At 41.7% G+C, this 23,966-nt stretch overlaps 1 protein-coding gene across 2 annotated transcripts; it reads right to left on the bottom strand.

Moving 5' to 3' along the window:
• Nucleotides 1–11,188: 11,188 nt before the first annotated feature.
• Nucleotides 11,189–17,597, bottom strand: si:ch73-62b13.1 (Carbohydrate sulfotransferase 1-like). Of its 2 annotated transcripts, XM_006795745.2 has the most exons (3): nt 17,104–17,597; nt 14,122–14,302; nt 11,189–13,308 (listed from the first exon to the last, which is right to left on the bottom strand). In XM_006795745.2, exons 1-3 carry the CDS (start codon nt 17,104–17,106, stop codon nt 12,182–12,184), a joined length of 1,311 nt encoding a protein of 436 aa, XP_006795808.1. In that variant the 5' UTR covers nt 17,107–17,597; the 3' UTR covers nt 11,189–12,181. The 2 variants fall into 2 exon arrangements, with proteins under 2 accessions (XP_006795808.1, XP_087700457.1); XM_087844331.1 differs by lacking the exon at nt 17,104–17,597.
• Nucleotides 17,598–23,966: the final 6,369 nt, after the last annotated feature.

Raw genomic sequence — 23,966 nt, 5'->3', positions numbered from 1 at the left:
TTTGCCAGAGTTGGAAACACGGTGGCCAGTGATGGTGTAGCTGTGGTGTTTGCCTCACAAGAGTAAGGTCAGAGGTTACATGTTTCTGTGCTTGTCTGAGTTTCCTCCAGTTGCTCAGGCTGCCCACAGTCCTGCAATGGACTGGTGATCTGTTGACAGTGTTGGGAAGGTTACTTTTAAAATGTATTCCATTACAGATTACAGAATACATGCCCCAAAATGTATTCTGTAACGTATTCAGTTACGTTACTCAATGAGAGTAACGTATTCTGAATACTTTGGATTACTTAATATATTATCATGCTGTTTACAACTACATGAATGTACTATTGCTGTGATTTATTACTGTTACTGAAGGTCCGCGGCTCCGAACCATAGTAAAAGGACCTCTGGCTAATACGGTGGGTTCTGTGTCGGGCTCGTAGCCGAAAACTAGCTTTACTTTGTTGTCTGGGTCAACTTTGCTAGCGAGAGACAGAGAGAGGCATTGAAAGGCTGCTCCAACGGAACTTATTGTTTTTGGAGGAAAACACGAACACGGTGTACAGTCGAGTCTTAATAGCTTACTTACAACTGGGCTCGTCAGGCTCTCTTCTTGGCTGCAGTGGTTATTATTATATTTACATGCTTCCAGCTCCGGTTTTTGCTCGATGACAGCTCGTACTTTTCCTTTTTCTCCCTCCCTCGCTCACAGACACATAACGTGTATGGCAGTCCATTCTCCCTGCAGCACGGACTACACTGCCTATGATGCTACATTCTTTAGAGCTATAGCTGTAGCATTCTGCCTATTAGCTTAGCACAACAACAACAAAAAGGCCTCTCTCACCCAGGAAACACGCAGAGAGAGAGCGTCACCCAGTAACCATGGCAACCGTAACGCTGCCGCCTGGAACAACAGAACGTAGCTGTCAAACAAAACCCAATCAGGCCTGACCCGCCACAATATGAAACAGGGAAGTACCGCCGTGTAATCCATTTATTTCAACAAAGTAACTGTATTCTAAATACCACCTTTTTAAACGGTAACTGTAACGGAATACAGTTACTCATATTTTGTATTTTAAATACGTAACGGCTGTACATGTATTCCGTTACTCTCCAACACTGCCTGTTGAAGATTTACACCCCACTTCTATGACCTTATGTTGGCTGCACCAAGCTGTAGCTGTCATGACCTTAGCTGAGGAAGTCATTTGAAAAAGGAGGAAGTCGTCTTTTTTCTCTTCACAAACAAAACATAGAATAAAAAAAGATGAAGAAAATGTGACCACTGTTTTGTTTTTGGGTTTTTTGCAATATTGTTCTCTTGAATTTTTTTTTCTTTGCTGCTTAATCATCCTGTAAGGCAGGCAGACAGGGGACGTCTATCAACAGATGTCGTTGTGTGTCGTGGAAATACAGCATCCACTATACAAAGAAGTAAAAGTAATCTGCTTCTGACGCACTGATTCTTACCATTCTTTTTGATAATCTTTCTCTAAGTCCCAAAACACTGTGTTGCAGCTGTACCCTTTCATACTATTTCTCAACTTCTTACATCTGTCCTAAAGACAGAGCTTTCAACAAAAGCAGACAGTATCTGCCATGCAGCTGCCTCAATACTCCAGCGCAACAGCTGAAAGCCATCCATGCTGATATTTTTGTGGTCTGGGTCCATTTCCCTATCGCCTCAACTCCCTCCTGTCGGCTCCTTTTCCTTTTCAACATATTTAAATTGGATGTCTCATATGGTGTTTCAATGAATATGAAATCTATTCAAATTAAACTGAAAGGAAAAGATACAGTACTTGGGCCTTTAATCCTGCTAGATGTTGCTCTGTTAGGTGCCCAGTGTTGGTGAATTATGGATGAGTTTGAAAATTAAAGCTAGTTGGGAATTCACTGAGGAAGTGCTGACAGTGTTGGTATACCTTCATCTAGACAGTTGGAGCTGTGGGGGAAAAACATAGAGGGATGGCAGTTCAATGCAAAGAATGTTAGATAAAAGCCATAAAAGGAAAAACTGCATGAGTCTTTGTGTTTTAAACTCGCCTCAGAATGCTCCGCTGCTGCAAGCTGGGACGAGTGGGCTAGACGGACGGAGGCCAAACCAAACTCATAGGCCAGGTCTGAAGAGTGTGGCGTGTGAAGTGATTTGAGCCTGCAGGGTTGTGATCACACCTTCCTCCTTCTGCCTCTGCGATACTGCAGCCCACGCCTTATTCCGCACTTTATTCCTACTTGTGCAAAAGACTTACATGTAGGGGAGCAGAGAAATTAAAATAAAAATAAAAATCCCACTGACATTTTCACGCCTACTGTCCTCTGAAAATGGAGCTAGGAGTGAAGGGAAAAAGGAAATGCCAAGCCGTAGAGGAGGGAGGGAGTGAGGGAGGGCAGTGGACCAGCGCCCACATCTAAAACATCTCAGTGATGCTCACTTGAAAAAGATTTGCACTGCTTTTTCTTTTTCTTTTATTTTTTAAAAAAAACCTTCCGGAAGACAAATTCTCCCCGGGATAAGATCCTTGAGAGGAGCTCAGGCTCTGGCTGGTGAGGGGCATCCGTGTGCATGACTGAATGCCAGTATAAAGACTGGTTTACTGCATTCTACTGAGAGCGCCCTGTTGAGATCAGGAGAAACAAAACCAGTGCTTTGATTAAAGCTACAGTGCAACCAGTGCTTTCTCTCACTTTTGTATTATTTTTGTTTTTCCAAGATCCAAGCTTTTCAACAACCTATATGACAGTTTGAAGTACATTGCTACTTTTCACAATGGTGCTTTTTTCTTGCACGAATTGATGTCCAACTTTTGCAATGTCAAAGCAAAATGATGGTTCAGTTTAGATCATCGTCTGATGCCCAAAGACTGAAAATGTTACGAAATGCGGCTTAGTGGAATAAGTAAGGGAAGCTCCCGGCCAGACATTGGGCTGGTATTATTTTCTTTTCTGTTTCAGTTCATCCACATATTCAGTTTTAATTTGATGTGTGTGAGAGCCAAACCGCACCTATGTGGGGGTGGAAATTTCCACTCTAGTCAATGTGCCAGCTATTTAGTTTAGAGAAAGAAGGAAACTCAGGGAGTCAAGAGAAAGGAAGTCAAACAAGTCGGTTTAGATTGGAACAGTCAATTGTACAGAGCAAAGGCACCTTAGTGGATAATAGCCTGGCTTGGAACCTATGTGTTAAGGAAGTGTCAAGGAAGAAAAGTCTACCACTTTGGTTAGGAGGTGGTCAGTCTGATGGAACTAAGGTTTGGAGAGTAAAAGATTGAGTTGCACTCCTAGGACCTAGCATAGAAATTCACTCGCCACTAACTCAATCGACAACAGAAGCCAATAATCCCAACTGTGGTGTCCTTAGGTCCTGAACTGTAGTTTGGAATCACAATCCCTGCCCACAGGTTTATAAATTGTTGTGTACTCTCAGTGTTAGCACGGTGGTTTTCTCGGGGTCACTCCTAGAAACACTGTAGCTTCTTTTTCTTTTTCACCATCAATACCCCACAAATGCACTTGAAATTGCAACATTGTGTCCCTGACCAGGAATGATTTGGTTACACGCTGGGGACATCATTTCCAATAGGTCCAGTCAGGCCCTCTCTTATAGCCCAATAATGAATAACCAGTATTGATTTGGGCAGTTGTCTTTTGGGAGAGAAAGCAGATTGTCACTAATCAGAAAGTTGATGGTTTCCCTTCCACCGCACGTGTCGAAGTGGACTTTTAATTCATTTAATGCAATAATCCTTAGCAAATGACTACAGAAAAAAACAACTGTTACTAAATTAACACACGTTAATGCAGCTTATGAAAACCTAGATTGACATTATTAATTAATTAATTAAATTTGCATTACTGCGTCACTGTTACAGAAGTTGTCTGTTTGAGCTTCTTCTGATAGTAAAGTTGTAGAAATCTAGCAGATAAGCAATATCCCAGATGTCAGCATGACTTTCATTTTAAATCTACCTTTTAACCACGAAGCAGTGTTTCAAGTCGATGTTTAAATAACTATCAGCCAACATCAATGTGAAACCATGCAACCAGCCTGCACATGGATAGTTTATAAACCATTTTTCCCTTTTTAAACGCTGCTTGCAGATTGATTTAATTTGTTGTGTTGTACATCCTCATACACCAGTGACTGGTTAAACTTAGATGCGAGAGAATTTTAATGCAAAAGTTTGAATTTGAACATTGTATTAATGCTACGTTTTTTATTGCAAAAGACATGTCTTCCACTTTCATTAGGATCAAGCAAAGAGAGACAGCATTACAAACAGGCCGACTGTGAATATTCAGTTATTTACCCACTCAGTAGAAGCCTGCTGTTACTTGCCTCCTGCTTGATGCTGTGTTATTTCTCATTTTCTCTCTCTAGATGAGCTCTCTCTCTCTTGCCGGAGCTCCTGCCGCTCCGGCATCATAAAAATGGGCTCAAAATAGCCGCCGCATTTCATAAGCATAGACACTTTTTAAAATTAAACATTTCTAATGCCTGTTACCTCCATATATGATATACCTAATTACCCTTTGCAGTATCGCAGCACTTTTGCAATCAGCATGTGCCCTTATAATGGATGTATTTTCTAACCAATAGAGCAAATAAGGACAAAATCAATTGAGCGTTTAATTATTCTAAAGATGTAAATGTGTGATTTATGTCGTGCTGACAGTTAATAATAAATGCACTGATTGTCTTAAATGGTAAAGCTTACACAGTGATACGTGGAAATCTTGCTGTTGTGACTCACTAGTGCCTCTTTAAACTGCCGTGCGTGTGCGTGCGTGCGTGTGTGTGATACTGCTGACGATGCTAAGTTTGATGGGGGCTTGCATGCATTTACCTTGAGGAGTTCTACCCATGATACAGATCAGCCAGCTGGCCGTTTGATGTTCGCCATGAAAGCTCCTTATTAGGATCAGTGGAAAACACAATAAATAATCTGTGATTGAACCCGCGTTCGAAAACAAATACTCAGGAGAGATGTCACAAGAATGCAGCTTTCACTACAAAAGATATAAGAGCCAGACTTATGGAAGCCTTCTCTAGAAGCAGACACAGTGGAAAGAGAGAGCGGAAGAGAAGACACCGAGAGCTAAAGATGACCGATGAAGAGGAGGGGTGCACTGGACTTGTGTATCTTTGTGTGTAACTGTTCCGCGCGCATGGGGGGAAATAACGGCGTTTGAATGATGGGTGTGACAGAGGTTGATGTTTGCTCAGGGCCTGTGTGGCTCCAGTAATAAAGACACTGTGGCTCAAAGTGGCTTCATTCTGTCCTAAATGATCCTTAATCTCTCCGTAAACGACATCTCTGGCTCCCAGTAAGGAGAGTGAAAAATGCAAACTGTTCAAGCCAGTGCTACTGGGATTTTATGGTCGTGTCAAAAGAGAAAAAGATGCCGAGCTTAAATATAATAAGTGTTCAATTTGTAATTGTATAATTTTTATATATATATATAATATTCAGAAATGATAGACAGCATTAGTGTGAGGAAATTACAGCCCTCAGTAGCCCCCCAGCACTTAAGAGGCAGAAAGAAATTAAATAGTGTCTGCTGCTGCTGTGAAAAGCTATATTTAAGTACTGTTGTACAGTCAGTCTAATAAAAAATATAAATACCCATTTCCTGATGATATTTCCCCAATCATCAGCAGCACTTTTTTAGAAGTCATTTTAACAGGAATGCCAATATGTTGTGTGTTCTGCTTTCACCAGCTTCTGACCTTTCTTGAATCAATGTTTGCCGATCAGAGCGCAATTTGTGGAGCAGAACAACCTCTCTGCTACCTCACACACATTAGGCTTTGAACATCACTGTATATACATTTATGTTTATGCATGCATATGAGTGCATAATGGCACAGATGTTGATCAAAGCATCACGTGACAGTCTGATAGCATGAAAGCACATAATTTGGAGACCTGCTGGCTGCTAACCCAGATACAGACCATAAAGTGTCAGCCGCGTAATAATGAAACTGTATGACACACCTGCAGCTGGAGGATCGACTCCAAGGACGTCTTACAGCCTCCTTTGCTCCTACACGTCATTATGACCAGTGAATTGTTAAGGCAGGTGATTACAGACAGCCATGGAACAGAGCAGAGGTGAGATTTATGTGATAGAGTGGATTGGACTGACACTAATGCAACAGAGGAACCGGAAGGTCAAGTAGGTGCTTATCAAAACAGCGCTGCAAACTGGTTCACGCTGTGTCTGAGCACCTTCTGGTTTGTGACCCAGGCAACAAAGCCTTGAATTTTAATGGTACACAAATCTTGTTCATGGAAAACGGTTGATTTTTACATTTTTATGATTGAAAGCAAGGTGTATAATTAAGAAAAATTGTGTTTATTACGAGTTAATTAATATACAGTGTTGGGAAGGTTACTTTTAAAATGTATTCCATTACAGAATACATGCCCCAAAATGTATTCTGTAACATATTCCGTTACTTTACTCAATGAGAGTAACGTATTCTGAATACTTTGGATTACTTAATATATTATCATGCTGTTTACAACTACATGAATGTACTATTGCTGTGATTTATTACTGTTACTGAAGGTCCGCGGCTCCGAACCATAGTAAAGGGACCTCTGGCTAATACGGTGGGTTCTGTGTCGGCTCGTAGCTGAAAACTAGCTTTACTTTGTTGTCTGGGTCAACTTGGCTAGCCAGAGACAGAGAGAGGCGTTGAAAGGCTGCTCCAACGGAACTTATTGTTTTTGGAGGAAAACACGAACACGGTGTACAGTCGAGTCTTAATAGCTTACTTACAACTGGGCTCGTCAGGCTCTCTTCTTGGCTGCAGTGGTTATTATTATATTTACATGCTTCCAGCTCCCGTTTTTGCTTGATGACAGCTCGTACTTTTCCTTTTTCTCCCTCCCTCGCTCACAGACACATAACGGGTATGGCAGTCCATTCTCCCTGCAGCACGGACTACACTGCCTATGATGCTACATTCTTTAGAGCTATACCTGTAGCATTCTGCCTATTAGCTTAGCACAACAACAACAGGCGCTCTCTCACCCAGGAAACACGCAGAGAGAGAGCGTCACCCTGTAACCATGGCAACCGTAACGCTGCCGCCTGGAACAACAGAACGTAGCTGTCAAACAAAACCCAAACAGTCCTGACCCGCCACAATATGAAACAGGGAAGTACCGCCGTGTAATCCATTTATTTCAACAAAGTAACTGTATTCTAAATACCACCTTTTTAAACGGTAACTGTAACGGAATACAGTTACTCATATTTTGTATTTTAAATACGTAACAGCGGTACATGTATTCCGTTACTCCCCAACACTGTTAATATATCATATAATTGAGGGTTGTTGTTTTTTTATTAATCCCTGCCAGATAGCTCTTTTTTTCCTTGCTGCTCTTCACATTGTAGATGAGAGCACAGCAGGCAAAGGCTGATTCTTCTTTGACTTTAAACCTCTCAGCTTGAGCTTGCTCCCCCACCAAGCCTCCATCATCAAGGAATTTTTCATTTATAATACTATTCTCTTTTTATCACTCTGGAATAAAAGATTTGCTAGCTGCAACCATGCAGATCACACGGGCCACCACCGCTCATCTTCTTTAACATTTCAACCTTTCCGCACAAGCTGATGCAATAGCAGCGTACTCGTACAAGCATCGGTGTGGATATTTTTGCCTGCTTCTAAAATAACAGTAGAAGGTGGGGAGTTTCCCTGCGTTTTTTCGAGGAACTGTGGGTGTGACAGAAGTCAGCATACCACCTCTGCGTGTCATCACAAACCATTTCCTGAATAAAAATATATGCTTTACTTTAAACACATCAGCTGAAGTGTATTTTTAAAATATATACATATATATATATATTCTATGAATGTTTCTGATCTTTTGCACCTACTCTGACCTCTGCAACTCTGCTGTGGATGTCTAGCTGGGACAGCGTGGATCAGAAATTTCCAACCAGGTGAACTTGTGGCACTTCTGCACTGGCTGAGAGGAACATGAAAAGACTGTAAAATTAACTAATCCCCCCCCACCCAAAAACATCCCCCAAAAACACACACACAAAAAAAAAACCCCTATTTGAATGAAAAACAAAAGCTGATTTCAAAAGCAAAGTAATCCACATAGACTCTAATGTGGACCTGACATGTATGGTCAATGTTACCATTGACCATACATGTCAGGTCCACATTAGTGTCTTTACTCTTTATTTTTATTTATTATTATTATTATTATTTATTTTTATTTATTTATTATCTTTATTGTCCCTAACGGGAAATTAATTTGCAGTATGTCCATACAAACAAACAAACAAACAACTAACACATCACATACACTCACCAAAATATGTGATATAATATGAGCCTGAGAAAACAACCTAGATTTTTCATCAAAAAAAAGCGCAATGTGCAATGGCAACAACACTTATGGTTTAGTGTTATTAACTATGATAATAGCACTAGGTACAAAAGACAATCTATGTCTCTTTGTCTTCACTGCAGGCTCTTTATAACGACGACCTGATGGAAGCAGTTGAAAATCATTAAAGAGAGGATGACCTGAACACAACAGGACAGAGGTCGCCTTCCTCAGCACCTGCCTGTTATAAAAGTCCACAAGCTGGACCTGAGACCTCCCTGAAATCTGACCAGCCACTTTAACCAGGTTGTTAAGTCTGGTCTTATTATTCAGGGACATATTACCGTACCAAGCAATGATACAGAAGGTTAAAACAGATTCAATAAAACATTTATAAAAAACCTCTTAACCTCCTTAAAAAGTACAGTCTTTGTTGAACCTTTTTCACTGTAGCAGCAAGATGTGACTCAAAGGACAGAGACTTATCAAGAACAACCCAAAATACTTATAACTTATAACTAGATGTAATGTCATCTAGTCCTGTCCAGTCATGGTAATTTACAGATGCAACATGCTAACCAAACTAGCACTATTGTTAACTTCCTAATGTTGTTCAGCAGAAAACCTTTCTAAAACGATTAGTCCTCCTGAAGGTGTCATATATAAGCATTTCCAAAGTACTGGAAAACGTGCGTAATACTTACATTGAACATTCTTCTTTCATCACAATATATTTTAATGGCAGCTCTTCGTCTCTGTGAAAAAAAGCAATGATGCTACTGATACTCATAAATGTGGCATAGAAAGGTATTTGATACTATTGATTTTAAAACACATTGCTGTGTTTGAGGCACAGCATCCAGTTGGTTTAGAAGTTACATGTAAGAAAGGGAGAAATATACATCAAATGTGGGGTCCCACATAGATCGATTAAGACTGCACTCTTCCTTCGTTCTATCAACGATTTTGTTAATTACTCTATTTTGTTGATCCCACAAATATATTTTTGTCTCTTAAAAATCTATATTAACTCCAACATAGTATAACTGAAGAACTGATAAAGGTGGATGTTTGATTTAAATGTAATAAATTAACATTAAATGTCAGCACAAACAATTTTATTGTATTTGAAAATTTTGAGGTGTTCACATTGATGAATGTGGAATATTGAACTAATGAAGAAATTATATAAATATGTTGGTTTACTAATTTTTTTAACTGGGACATTTTCTTCAGAGTGGAGCACCACTGACCTTTTAGCGCTCTCTGCTTGAGCCTCAACTACATTATTGTAATGTTACATGATGCAACACTTACGGATCTTTGGGGCGACCGTGGCTCAGGGGGTTGGGAAGCATATCTGTAACCGGAAGGTCGCCGGTTCAATCCCCGGGCTCTCTGTCCTGGTCGTTGTGTCCTTGGGCAAGACACTTCACCTACCGCCTACTGGTGTTGGCCAGAGGGGCCGATGGCGCGATATGGCAGCCTCGCTTCTGTCAGTCTGCCCCAGGGCAGCTGTGGCTACAACCGTAGCTGCCTCCACCAGTGTGTGAATGCGAGAGTGAATGAATAGTGGCATTGTAAAGCACTTTGGGTGCCTTGAAAAGCGCTATATATAAATCCAATCCATTATTATTTATCAAACAAAGTTATTTAAACTTCTGAAGTTAACTGAATGTAATGTAGTATTTAGGCTATATAAAAGCTGTTGTGACCTTATGCCAATATATTATTGTTCTCACACATATAACACAAAGAAAATACCTTTGTACAAGTTTTAGTCTGGCCTGTCAAGGTCCATGTATTTGGGATGAGCTTCAAAGCACTTTAAAAATCTTTCTCTGTCTTCAAACAAACTTTTATACAACACTTGCTACTAAAATGTTTGATTTTGAATTCTATACGGCAAAGATCTTTTTAAAACTTGGAATAGTTCTCTACTCTTTTTTGTGCCACTGTCTAGCTGTTTTGGTTTAGTGTTATTTATATGTTAGGGTAATTTTAAACCAGTGACACAGGTAAACTGCTATTTTGCATTTCCCAGTAACGGTGCACACCTCATATTTTCCTCAGTATAGATAAAACCTGAATTTGTCAGCACTGTTAAGGAGACAGAAAGGGGTTGTCGGTATTGAGTGCAGAAGAAATGGGTAATTAGCCGATGGCTGACTCAGGCCACTTGCAGCTTTGTGTGTCAGAGTGGGGATGGAAAAACCGATGAAGCACATCTCCCCGGGTGTCATAAAGCTTTGCTTTATGGCCAGTTTGTGTAGCCTTGCAGATTAAGTTCAAAGAAAGGCGGCTGCTCTTTTCTCCGTGCATCTTAAATCCTGTTTCTCCTCAGCTAAATCTGTAGATCAATTCTTTGGACTGTGCTAAGATATTCCTGTTGTCAGCAGCTACGGGGCAGCTACAGGAAGGACGGGGAGGACAGGGCGTCTAAAAATACATTATTTAAGGGACAATTTCACTTCAGATTTAATAGTACTCACAGAGCAGCATGACTACTCCAGTCAAATTGCATACTTTCCTTCACTGAGGAGTGGCCATCCTCGGCAGCATGAGCATCAAAGCTCACAGCTCCCAGCGAGCCACAATTGCAACTTCCTTAGGCAGATGCAGTGTTTGCATTTAAAAGGCAAGAAAATCACAGCGAAACAGTAGTTTGTCTGTGATTCATCCAATGAGTTCGTTCTCAAAAACTACCTCCAGCCTTATCTCAAGAGAGCAGTCCTACATAGGAATAAATGGGCTGGTGTCTGAAGAGAGTACAATTCCTTTGTCTGTTTAGACACAAAGGACAGTTTTAAGTGAACACAGAGTTGAGTGATGCTGGTATTAGTTGTATTAAGTTCAAAGATAAAATGAAACTTATTTTACTCAAAAACCTGTTACTAGAAAACACATTGGCACGATTCAAATTTGTTTTAAAGACAAGCCAGATACAGAGGGATTACAAGATAAAACACAACAAATTTACACCATTCTCTGTGTGAAACTCTAAAACTCAGGTACTTATCGTCTTTCCTCTCAGGATTAAATAAAAAAATAAATAAATAACATCAAACAAATATGGCTGGAAGAAGATTTTGCCAATGTGGTAGATATGCATTACTCATGATATGAATAATTTATTAGAAAAAGTCTAAAAAATACAAACAGTAAAGGAACACTGACAAAAATGCCTCAACACATCCAGAACATTATATTTTCATACTTGCATTGCACCACTTAATCAGCTATTACAGTATTTAAGTATTTACAGTGAAGAAACAAGAAATAATCTCCTAGTGTTGACATAGTGAAAACAGAGCTGCTGTGCACTGCAGGAGATTGCACCAGAAAAGATTTTCTACCTGCAATATGTGACATTTTAATCCTTTTCCAAAATGCATTAGAGACACTTGGAAGCTAAGCCCTGTAATTTCTTTCCTTTTATTTTTGTCTTTCATTTGTGGCCATGTTTTGAGTGACTTCCTGTGAAATGGCACCTGGACTCTGGCATGCCTTTTTGCCTAAAACTATTAAAATTACAAAAACATTAACCCCTCCTCCCAGTCGAGCATAAACTTTATCTCATTAGACCTCAGAGCTTTGCTGTACAGTTAAGAAAAGCATTCAACACATACAGCAGTACGGACTTTATTTTGGCTAATTAACATTTTTCAGCAACACACACTTGCGATTTGGCACTTTTAATATCTTTAACAAAAGGTAAAACTACAATAAATATAATTTGTTTTAGGCATTGTTCAAAATTAAGATAAATTACATTCATTTAAACTGAGCAAGAACATAAAGATTTAACTTAAAACCTGCAGCAGAATCTGTTATGTGACTGGTTGAAATGTCCTGTGTTCCACTAAACTCTGTGACAAGTTTTTGAGTTCAGCCGCGGAGCGAACCTGCTTGTATCCCAGCAGGGCCAGAGTGTCGTTACACAGATTCTGAACCGTTCTCACAATGTCGAAGCCGAGTCGAAGCCGCCAGCTCTCAGCTGTCACTCTGGAGTCTCTGGTGGTGGAGTATCTGTAGTTCCACTCAGATGGAGACGACGCGTTACTGTTGGTGTTCTTTGCAATCCACGTCCTCACCCTGTCCTCCATCTCCAGCCCTGCAAACTTGTAGATTTCACTGGCCTTGTCCTTCGGGTTGAATGCTAAGTCCTCGTACCGTACCAGCAGGTAGCGTCCGCGCAGCCACGCAGGTCTCTGCAGGCCTGTTTCTACAGAGGCCGCCATGTCCTTACAGGTGCCGGTGATCTGCGAAAGGTCCACGTAACGAGGCTGCCGCCCCGTAGCGTTCCATATTTTCCAAGCGCGAAACTGATCAGAAAACGCCATCATGCGTGAAGCGAGAATGGCTCTGGGGTCTCGCACCAGGTGTACGATCTTAAGGTCCAGACGTGGATCTTCAGTCAGAGTGCGCAGATCCCCCACCTCAGGTACCCGCACGGTCTTTACAGCTACGTGCCCTCTCGACAGACACGACATAGAGGCTAACGTGAGGTTCAGGGCCCCGCACTTCTTAGGGCACCAGGTTTCATCAGGTGGATCGGAGGCCGCTGCAACTACTCCATCAGAGCACACCGGAGGGGAACAGAGGGCATGACTGGAGCTCCTGCGGAAAAAGGAGCTTGTGATGTGGTCTTGAGGCTCGGGACGGATGTAATTCTCCATGAAGTGAAGCTCACAAGTGTACAGATTGAGGAGAAGGTCCCTGTAAGCTCCCAGCAAGGCACGGCGGTCCAAGGTGCGACGCAGCCTGCTGCTGGAGTTGGTGAAGGCTTGCTGGACGTGGTACAAAGGTTCAAACACATAGAAGACCCCAGGATGCTGGTTGAGGAGCTGTCCGGTAAATGAGGAACCACTGCGTGTAGTGGCGAACAGCAGGATGTGCTTCCGAGGTGAAGCCATGGGCAGCCAGCTGTCATCGCAGGAAGTTCTCCACCGGGAGTCTTAAGCGAAAAAAAAAAACCTTGACTGCTTTAATGTGTATTATGCGATACTGACGTCACTTTCATTATGTTTTCTTGCAACAAGGTGAACAGCTTTAAATAACTCGTTGCATAATATGTTATTACCTGTTCAAGCTCTGGTGAAAAAGAGTTATTTCATTAATTTCAGAACAATCATTTCAGCTCATAAAAATGAATCAGAGCCAGTCTTTAGTCGAGAAGAAATACAGAATCAAGCCAATAAAGTGTAAATAATTTAGCGGGTAAACATGCACGAGTACGTTGCTTGTTTGCTGGCGGTTACCAGGGGGATGAGAAATGGTGGATCTCTAAATATAGCACAAATAGCTAATGTGTAATTACTCCTGATTAGGAGTTGATTGCAAAGAGGATGCTACTTTTATACACAGGAGCTCGTCACCGACACACATGTGAGCTACGAGAGAGGATTAATGGAGACGGATTCTAAAACCAATCACACATATTTAATTTCTCTGTCCTCTCCACTTACAGGGATTTCCCGTAGTTAATGATCCTCTGTATTTTTTCTTTTAAGTCACTAACAGCCGTGGCGTTGCAGCCCGATTCTCGACGCTGGAATAGAAATAATATCACCAATCAAGCGCTGAGAGTGCATCGCTGCATGCCTGCTGCTGCTGTGCTGCCAAATACTGTCTCATTTGTCTCATACTCGTTTTAGTTTATTCATGTTAGATTTGCATTAAATATAATAATAAACCTATACGTATGCCAACAGATGTGCAGACTTTAGTGTGGTATGTGGGGCAGTGCAAATTGGCCATCGGGCAGTACCTCTGAGATGTCTGCTCTGGCAGCGGTAAGCTCCCTGACAAGGTCCTGACAGCGAGTCCCTCAGGGTCCGGATGGCGGTGTACTGGACCCCCAGAGACGCACATACAAGAAGCAGCACCGTCTTCCAGGAGCACTCCATCCTGCCTCCACCTCTGACTCTACATCCTTTCCACTGACAATGCTGGAAAGCCACACACACACACACACAATAGTATTTAATTTCAAAGCTACATACATGTGCAGCTTTGACACACTTGTGCCTGTGGGTTTCCACTGATGACCTTCTGCGCTGTTCATGCTGGAGCAGCAGGGAATCTCGCTCAAGGGTGCATGTCATTAACTTTTCTCCGGCTAGTTAAGAATACAAACCTTTGTCCTTCAACAGTAGTTCCTGCTGCAGTAGTATTAGTCAATAAAGAAATTGCTTAACCTTTCTAAATCTGATAACACTTTCATCTCTGTGCAGGAAATGCGAGGCAGCAGCCAGCTACCGAGCATAAAATGTTTCCATAAGGATCCACAGATTTGCGCCACTGAGAAAGAGCGCAAAGGTCACGGAGAAATGGTAGCGGTAATGTCGCTATATACAAAAGCTCCACAATTCAGGATACTGTGCACACAGTTGCATAATTGCATTTCATTTTTGCTTTCCTCTTTTCTGGGTAATTAAGCGTCTAAGCCCAGTAGAGCTACATACCCAGATAAATATAGCTGTCTTCATACAGATGAGCGTAGAAGTTTCCTTTGTACACTTCCGACTTCTTTGCCACTGGGCATGAAAGAGCAAAGGTAGATGTGATTTTCCAAATGTATTCATGAAAAAAAAAGCTGCCATCCATCCGTCCCTATACGCCAAGCTGATGGTAGGTAATCGCTCGAGATCCCTGAGTACAAACTGTCTCTCCATCACTCAAAGTGGCTGCGCAAAGGCAATCATAATCAAAATCACAGGTAAATATATATCACCGAACTGACAAAAATAAATATCACCTTCCTGTTTGCTTCCTCGCCCCTCTCTCTGTCACTCCATCTCTCTCCAGTCTGCCTCTTGTTCATTAATGATGTTTATGTGTCCCTGGCAGACTCATATCCTCAGGAATGTATCACACTGAGCTTTTGATGTTCCATTAATCACAAACAGCGCCAAACCAAAGACATTTACTCTGTGGGTGAGGGGAAAAGAAATCGAGCTGACATCATGAGCCATTCTGTTTGAATACAGCTAAAAACAGCGATGCCGAATGAACACATCGGGGGAGAAAGTTTGTTTCTTAGACTGATAGTTGCAGACAGGATAACAGGAACAAGGACGTCGTGCTCTTTGTTTTAGGGCTACTTTAAAGTCGCTTCTGTGTTTGTGGAAGGAAAGGAGAGATAGAGACATCGAACGATTGTGTGAATGACTGCAGATAATGAGAAACTTTGACCAAGCTTGTTTCTATCTCTGACATTTAAAAAAAAATCTGTCAATTTGACAGCCCTGCCATCCATACCCTTACTGCACAGTTGGCTGAACAAGGCGCATCATATAATTCCTCAGCGACAGGTTTTGTTTTCCTTTCCAGTCATGATCATGGCTCAGAGCTCCTCTGCTGCACACCGAGCTTCCCTCTGGAGAATGAAGACAGATGCTTCAATGGATTAAAGCAATTTGATTTGCAAGTCCTCCGTTCTCCCCGGCTTATAACACCTTCTGCGTCGGCACTCACACCCGGAATAATCGATGTTCAGTCAACAGCTGGAAGGGGACTGCAGGCTTCAGATGGTCTCAGCTTTTGTACCTCTTGTACAATAACATTCCTTACAAGGAATAACAACCACAGGGACAAGACTGACCAGAGATTACACTCTGTCAGGTTTGACTTGTAAATTCAGCAAGCAGGCGTTGCTGCTGCTGAGGAAAACATAGCAGCAAAAGTGTTTGGTGCAAGAAAGGTAATTGCCTCTGTGGAAAACAAAGACAACAAACGAGGTTAGGAGTTAGCGATGAGGGTGGGACTGAGGGATTTGGGATGGAGGTGATTGAGGGATGTGACAGTGCCAAAGATTTTTCTATTAAGGCCCCTCTGTGTGTTCAAAGATCCTCAGGGGAAGGCTATTTATTGGCAAAGCCTGGCGATCAATCCTGGAAACCACAGTTGAGCAACAGTAGCATCATCGGGAGGCGTTTCAACGCTCCAGTCCGAGCATCTATGCATTTTTCCTTTCTCTGTTTCTGTCTAAACCAACACCACATTTGCACGCGCACGCGCGCACTCACACATCCACAGGCAGGAGAGCAGAGCAGAACACTGCAGCGCTCAAAGGAGATACATCTGACCCCGGGCTACAGAGGGGCTCCTGCGATGGGGGAGTGAAGATGAAGCTTGTCCTACACGATTCCTCCAGCACAAAAACATTAAAAGAAAAGGGAAAACAAAAGGTACTGAGAGGCGCAAACGGGAAAAAAGAAAAAGGTCAGCGCTTCATCTGGTCTTGTCCAGGGTGAATATAATATTTACTTATAAGGTTCCGACTAAAGGTTTTCTTAGTGTTTGATTCCTTTTCAAACAGTGGAAACAGACAGAAACAAACAGAGGGAATGTGTTAAAGTGCAAAATTAAAATGTTAAGTTTACCGAAACACTAAAACATATCGGTAAAGAGTAGTAACAGCCAGTTTAAGTAGGGGTAGCAGTGACGAAAAGCGCAATTTGGCATCTGAAAAGGATTACTATCATAAACAGCACCTAAAATAAATACTTCCGTTAGTTTTCTACGCGTTTGCTACAAAAACGAGATTTCCTTTGGAGATTTACGGCATAGTAAAAACAGCAGCCGATAAAGTGTCACTTTAAACTCACCGTAGAAATGCTCAAGAGACAGTTTCTCTAAAATAAACTAAAATGTTTAGTGATTATCTCGACAGTGACACACTTCGATCACGGCTCTCTCAGCGCAAAATGAAAAAAGAAGAAGAAGAAGAATGAAATAAATGTCTTACCATCAATGCGCCTGATCAGATAGGAATTCTCCGGCCGGTCCTGTTTGGTACGCTGCATCGCTAAAAGTGTGTTTGTGTGAGTGTGTGAAGCGGAGGGATCGAGCGCTGCCGCTGGTGTCCACATCCAAAGTGGCTTCAGAGCTGGAGATGCGCTATGGATGGAGAGCGGCGAGTAGATGAGCGAAGAGGTATTTCTCACCCCTCAGGAGACCACACAGAGTACAGGAACCGGGTCTCTAGATTGGATGCACGATTGCCTTACCGTGCATTACGCTTTGAAGCCGTAGGGCACGCTTCATTACGTCTTGGAAATATATACGATCTTAAGAGGGAGTAGCCTAATCTGAATATGAGATGCACTCTAACTAAAACTCCACCTTCCATCTGTAATTCAACTTGTTTGCAGGTAAACGAGGAGCAGATATTTTTTCATTGGCTCCAGCCATGCATCAACAATCAGCATCTCGCCAGTGTCATTCCTCCTTTGCTGTCACCATCTCTGCAGGGATTTTCACTATATGCTCAACTGGAGCACTACACACACAAACACACACACACACGCCTCCCATTGGATGAGTGACACAATGACCTCTATTTTCCCTCATTCCAGTGAGGATGACTGCTATCATCGCATGTGTCCCCTCTCCAGGCTGCCAGCCTCCTTGTGTGGAGATGTGGGCACCATATCATTGTCCCTGGAGCGTTGCTTTAGGGTCAGATTTTGCCAGTGACAACTTCATTACTCTTGGGAATGATGGTGGACTGTGTTTGCAGTCTGATTTATCTCAGTGGTTTATCTTATGCTGGTTGAATTGTGTCTTTATGGAGATAAACACAGATTAGCTGAGTAATCGAACGAGCTGTCAATTCATCAGAAGCCCTAAACATCCTTTTAGTTATTCCAGCTTTTTCTCCCTTCATCCATAAAAATCTTCCGAGGCAGTGCAACACCAAAGCAAAGGCAGGCAGAAATAATCTCAGAAATGGATACTGGAGGGGATGGAAATCTGCCCACACAGATATGGAGCAACCTTTTTGTGGTGTTACGGGGTTGAGGAACATTACAAGTTGAAGGCTTTACTGCACAGAGGGCAGCAAACTGCCAAGAACACCTTGTGAGTGATACAAGTGTGGCCCATTCTCCGCTCCTCTAAGCACCGATCCCTCCCCTCTGCCTGCCTACAGCATTGATTCCCCGGCTCTAAACAGCCTAACGCCCCCGCACGTTCTTGGCGAGGTTTGATACAGGCAATAAGAAATAGTTGAATATTCCATGTTTGAAGGCTGAATCCTCCACAGGCCTCCCCGTTTAGCTATGCCCACACTTGTTCCTCACTACATGCAAAGAGAACAGATATGCACATACTTGCATTAAAGATTCATTGTGCTTTTCAATTTCTTCTTTCTTTTAACTAATGTTTCACCAAACTGCACTCGTTCTTCTCTGTATCTCTGTGATTTACCTCAAGATGTGATCTTTAACGTGACAACAGTGAGCTAAGGAGACAGGGTTACTCCTAACAGTGGAGAAAATTCAACTTTCCAAACACTTTATGATAAAATACTGAGTGTTTTTATATATCTGGGTTTGCTTAGCAACATCTGCACTTCCTGTTCAAGGCACAATCCATCAATCAGATTAACTGTCAGTCAGACTGTCACAAGTAAACCCAGGTCTTACAAAGTCTGCCTCTGGAGAAGAGCTGGTATTCCTGTGCACTCCAACTCAGCTGAGAGCCTGAAAAAACATTCCTCCAGTTCAGGTCTCCATTGTTGTATTTGCAATAAGCAGATGAAAAGAAATTTCATTTTACCAACTGCCGTGCTAGCAGAGACAGCTAAATTTATTTCAGTAAACAACCACCACGGGGCACACCAGCAGAATTTCTCTAATATCACCCTTGCCACATCTAAGGACTTTGCAACAAGTTATTGCCACTTGGAAAGTAATACAATAACAGCACCGTGCAAGGGCACAATTATTTCATTTAAGTTGGACATTTCTCCCAAGATAATTATTTGTTTTCTGGCACATTAATTCAGAAAAAAGTTCATGCCCCACTTCTCACAGCTCGCATTTTTTATTAATCAAGAGTCACAAAAATAAATTCTAAATTAATTTGACTTTACTAAAACTCAGTCTGTTACCCACAACCAGTGTTGGTCAAGTTACTTGAAAAAAGTAATCAGTAATTAATTACTAAAAGTAATCCCGTTACTTTACTGATTACTTATTTTCAAAAGTAATTAATTACTTAGTTGCTTAGTTACTTAGTTACTTTTTAAAAACACGATTTACAACCTGAATAGGTGATAAAGTGATAGATCTTTCAGCCCAATTCTACTTTTTCTACATAATCCATCATACAAAATGTAATCAAATGGAAAAGTCTCTTTTTAAAACTTGTTTTATTAGTTTTAATCTTTTAACTTTATGCATGAAGCAAAATTTTAATTATATGCAACATTCTCTGACTTGAAGAAATTAGTTTAACATTTAAACCTATTTTCTGCACATTCCAGCACATAAAATATATATATATATATATATGTATATATATATATATATATATATATATATATATATATATATATATATATATATATTTTTTTTTTTTTAATTTATTTATTTTTTTGTGTTTACACTCACTCTTTCAGATGCAAGTAAAACACAGCAGAAAATAAATAAAGTCAAAGACTAGCGGTCCTTTTGCTCTATTTTCACCTGTAAAGCAGGAGTAGAGTAGGCGGAGGTTTATCCTGGTGCAGGTGTGCCGCAGCGGTCAGTGGAAGGATACCACAGTTTCTCTGTGAGTTTCCCATTACGTCGTAGCTACTCGGTGCTTGCTTGGAAGTTTAGGGGTTTTTTCGCTGTAAAAAGAAGTTTTCTTCCCACGCACAGCGGACACTAATGTTTTTGTCACTTTTTACGGAATCAAACTCAAAGTAAGGTCAGTACTTCCACGCTTTAAACGCTGCACGCTCATACTCTCTCCCGCACTCGATATGTTATCCATTGTTGATCTGCACACAGCTGTTGTCACGAACATCACACTCGCTTACGTCACTGTCATGAGACATTCTCGCAAGAAAATCACGGTTTTAGTAACGCAGTAACGCAGCGTTCCTACGGGAAAGTAACGGTAATCTAATTACCGTTTTTGCAATAGTAATCCCTTACTTTACTCGTTACTTGAAAAAAGTAATCGGATTACAGTAAGTAGTAGTTACTGCCGATCTCTGCCCACAACACTATTTTCTGTTTTGTCCTCTTACTAAATTATAGACCTTCAACTTAGTTTCACTTCATATTTTACTCCATTCTGTAGTGGCTCCTTGCCTTAACAGACGGGCGCTGTTTGTGAACCCTTGCCTTCATGTAACCTCTCAACTAAACCCAGATTTAAAAATATGTCTTTAATATGAAATGTAAGTATTTATGAGAGCTGAGTTTGTCATATGGTTGTCATATGTTGAGTCAGCATCAGTCTGCATCACTGCGACCTCCATGTTGATCACAACATGATGTGTACTGGCCCAAAAAGCATTTTTCCCTTTATGTTTGGGGCGATCGTGGCTCAAGAGTTGGGCGTTCGTCTTGTAATCGGAAGGTTGCCGGTTCGAGCCCCGGCTTGGACAGTCTCGGTCGTCGTGTCCTTGGGCAAGACACTTCACCCGTTGCCTACTGGTGGTGGTCAGAGGGCCCGGCTCGCCTCTGTTAGTGCACCCCAGGGCGGCTATGGCTACAATGTAGCTTGCTATCACCAGTGTGTGAATGGGTGGATGACTGTGTATAGTGTAAAGCGCTTTGGGGTCCTTAGGGCCAAGTAAAGCGCTATACAAATACAGTCCGTTTACCTTTTTTTTTTTTATGTTGCTGCAGTTCCTCAAATGGCCACTTGAGGCTGGCTTTCATTCAACATCGCAGTGGCTACATGCATCTTTAGATTAAGTCTTGGACTTTTGGAATTTGATTGACCTCACACACCAGGAAAGAAAATGGGAATTCTGCTCTTCATATTCATTTTCAAGTTCCACAAATACAGTGCGGCCTTCCTGTTTTTTTTACGCTCTTCCTCGTCTTTATTTTTGACTCATGGAGCGTGAAGTCGAAACAGATAAAAAGTTTTATCCAGATTAAATCACAGTGTAAACCAGCTGATCCCATTGGAAATAAAGGCAACCAGAGACTCTCATATGTAACTGAAGCCCTGGTGTCAGCTCGACATTTTCATACATTACAGGATACTTTGCTGTCATTTCCTCTGATGACTCACTAGAGTAACCAGTTTTGAGGAGAAGGAGAAGCCACCCGAGACCTCTTTTTACAATATTTTTCACATAATGTATTATCTCATTACTATATTGTTCGACTTGTTTAAAAAAAAGTGTAAACACAGTCATTTTTGTAGTAATAATTTTGGGTTTGTGCCCAACAAAAGAAAGTAATTATCATGTGCCAATGGATAAAATTTAGAGACTGTGTGTTTTGGTTGTTTATCAGTTTTATCACCAGTATTTATGTGAAGCTAAGTTAAATGGCTTTAAGCCTTACATTTAACTGACAATATAATAATGCTATCAGTCATTTCATCAGACTGTTTGCCAAAAAAAACAAGCATATTTACAAAACTCTACATTTAAACTGACTGGGATTTATTTTGTTTAACTTCAGATGCTGAGAAAGCACAGCTTTAGTCAGCTGGGATGTTTATTTGTAATTTTTTTCAACCAATAAGGAGTTTTTCTTTTTGTGTAATATTACTTGACTGTTAATGAGAGGTCACAATTGAATTCAACAATGCTGACCTCAATCAGACTTGGAGTCTCATCTAGTTTGATTGCTTATTATTCCGAAGCTTGCAGAATTCCTGACCTGGCATGCCACACTTGCCTCTCCACTGTCCTGCTCAGTGAGCCATTTACAAAGACGAGGATCATGTGGCATAAATTTGTCTCGCCAGTAGACAAATCCATCACTGGCTGCTTTCTATGAAGTCTCCAACATCACAGAAGGAGCTTTTTTTTAATAAACCAAACACCTTTCGCTCACATTTGTGCATCTACAGTGTTCCCATCCTGTTTGGCAATTTTGCAAGCCTTCATTTATTAAATTCAGGTGGGACGGGACGCACGCTGAGGTGCTTCACAGCAGGCAGAGCGAGAGAAATCAGCTGAGTGACACACATGATGATGAGAGGAAAGAAGAATGTGGGACAAGAGGGATGAGAAAAGCAGAGAGACAGAAAACAGCAGAGAGGAGGAGAGAAAGAGCAGGAGGAGGAATGAGAAAGTTTACACACGCCATCTGTGCATCAAAGGCGTGGCTGCGCTGGCTCTGACTTCACAATACGCGTCTGCGTGATTATTTTTGATCGAGAGATCTCTTGATTATGGATGGTCTCATTTCTACTTGCCTGTCTGGCGTGCTCTCACTTTTTTATATCAGCTTTAATCTAACAGTATCTGCACACGACTGAGCAAGTCATCTGTGCTGTTTTGTTGTTGAATCCTGTGCAAAAAAAAATATTCTGCTTCCTAGCAAGGACTTTTAATTATCTCCTGTGTGGATGCAGGTATCTCAGCAGCATTCAGTGAAATTAAGAGTTTCTTTTTCTGCCACCAGTCAAGAGTCTCACACACACACAACTCTTGTGCTTCTCACATGCCAGAGGAGGCAATTAAATGAGATTTCAAGCCTAACCATTTGATAGCTCTTGTTTGCATGAAAGACGAGATGTTTTCTTTTGTGTTGCATAAAAATGTAGATAAATAAAATGTAGCTTGTAAACATCACACAATGACTGCAATTACTCCATGGGATGAAAACCAGAATCATTACTGTGGGGCTTTTTGTCTCTCTAAAACACTTTGATCACACAGACGTTTTACAATCTGACAGAGAGTGAGTATCATAGCATCAGCATCACGCCCACTGGTTTCTAGGGTATAGACTTCAAATTCAAATCTACAAAAAGCCTTTGAGACGTCCAGAGGGGAGTACGTTTTATTGAGAGCATTTGATTGGTCGTAGTCTTGCTCGAATTGCTCCTCTGAAACAACATACATAAATTCCTGCATGGCTGCAATCCAGCCAGACACCTCCACATGTCTGGGTGGTGAGCAGACTGCTATTAGGAAAGATAAGCCCCAAGTGGCTCATCTCAGTCGGGTCTGTAACATCCCCCCCCACCCCTCTGTTTTTGGAACCAAAGGCCCCCCTATGCAACCATTTTCCCTCTAGCGCTTTTGCTGTAAAACCAGCCCATCAGCAGTGCTCTCTGGTGCATAATTGGTGCCATTAGCACAAAGCATTGCACGCTCTCAGACACTGTGGCTAGACAGCAGCAATAGCGAGGTACCTTGCTCTCTCTCTCTCTCTCTTTATCCCACCAACTGTTTCACACTCACAGGGCTCGCAGCCATCACATTTGTGGGAGTAATGGGCCTGGCAAATTACAGCAGATCGGGCCTCAGCAGGCTCAGCCTGGCAGCCACCAGGGAACATTGAGCAGACATGCTGATTCCACTGAACATGGGTTCCCGATCGGAGAGAAAAAGCTGGCCCGGGAGCGTGGAGGGATCATGCTAACTTCGACCGGCTGTGGTTTTGATTGCTGCATCGGTGTGTGCGCGCATGTGTGCTTACAAGACAGAGAAAACTTTAGATAATCTTCAAATCGAGAGTCGAGTCACACGTCACGTTGTGCTGCAGAAGTTGAACGAGCCCAAGTGAACACACTCCGAGTAACAACTTTTCTAAACACAATTTCCTGGCTGGTTTCATTGATTATTTTGCTAACTTTAGTTCTGCTCCGTCACCGCGATGGCTCAGTTTGCTTCAACTCAAACACACAGACAGC

Source organism: Neolamprologus brichardi, chromosome 7, assembly GCF_056152115.1.
Source record: "Neolamprologus brichardi isolate AB-2024 chromosome 7, ASM5615211v1, whole genome shotgun sequence".
NCBI lineage: Eukaryota > Metazoa > Chordata > Actinopteri > Cichliformes > Cichlidae > Neolamprologus > Neolamprologus brichardi.
The sequence above is the reverse complement of the archived record's forward strand: the minus strand, read 5'-3'. Positions and strand labels throughout refer to the sequence as shown.

What these genes read in the sequence shown, in the direction of transcription:
- si:ch73-62b13.1 (XM_006795745.2), bottom strand. An exon ending in CCAGAGCAGACATCTCAGAG is followed by an intron (nt 13,309 to 14,121) that starts GTACTGCCCGAT and finishes TTTTCGCTTAAG; the next exon opens with ACTCCCGGTGGAGAACTTCC.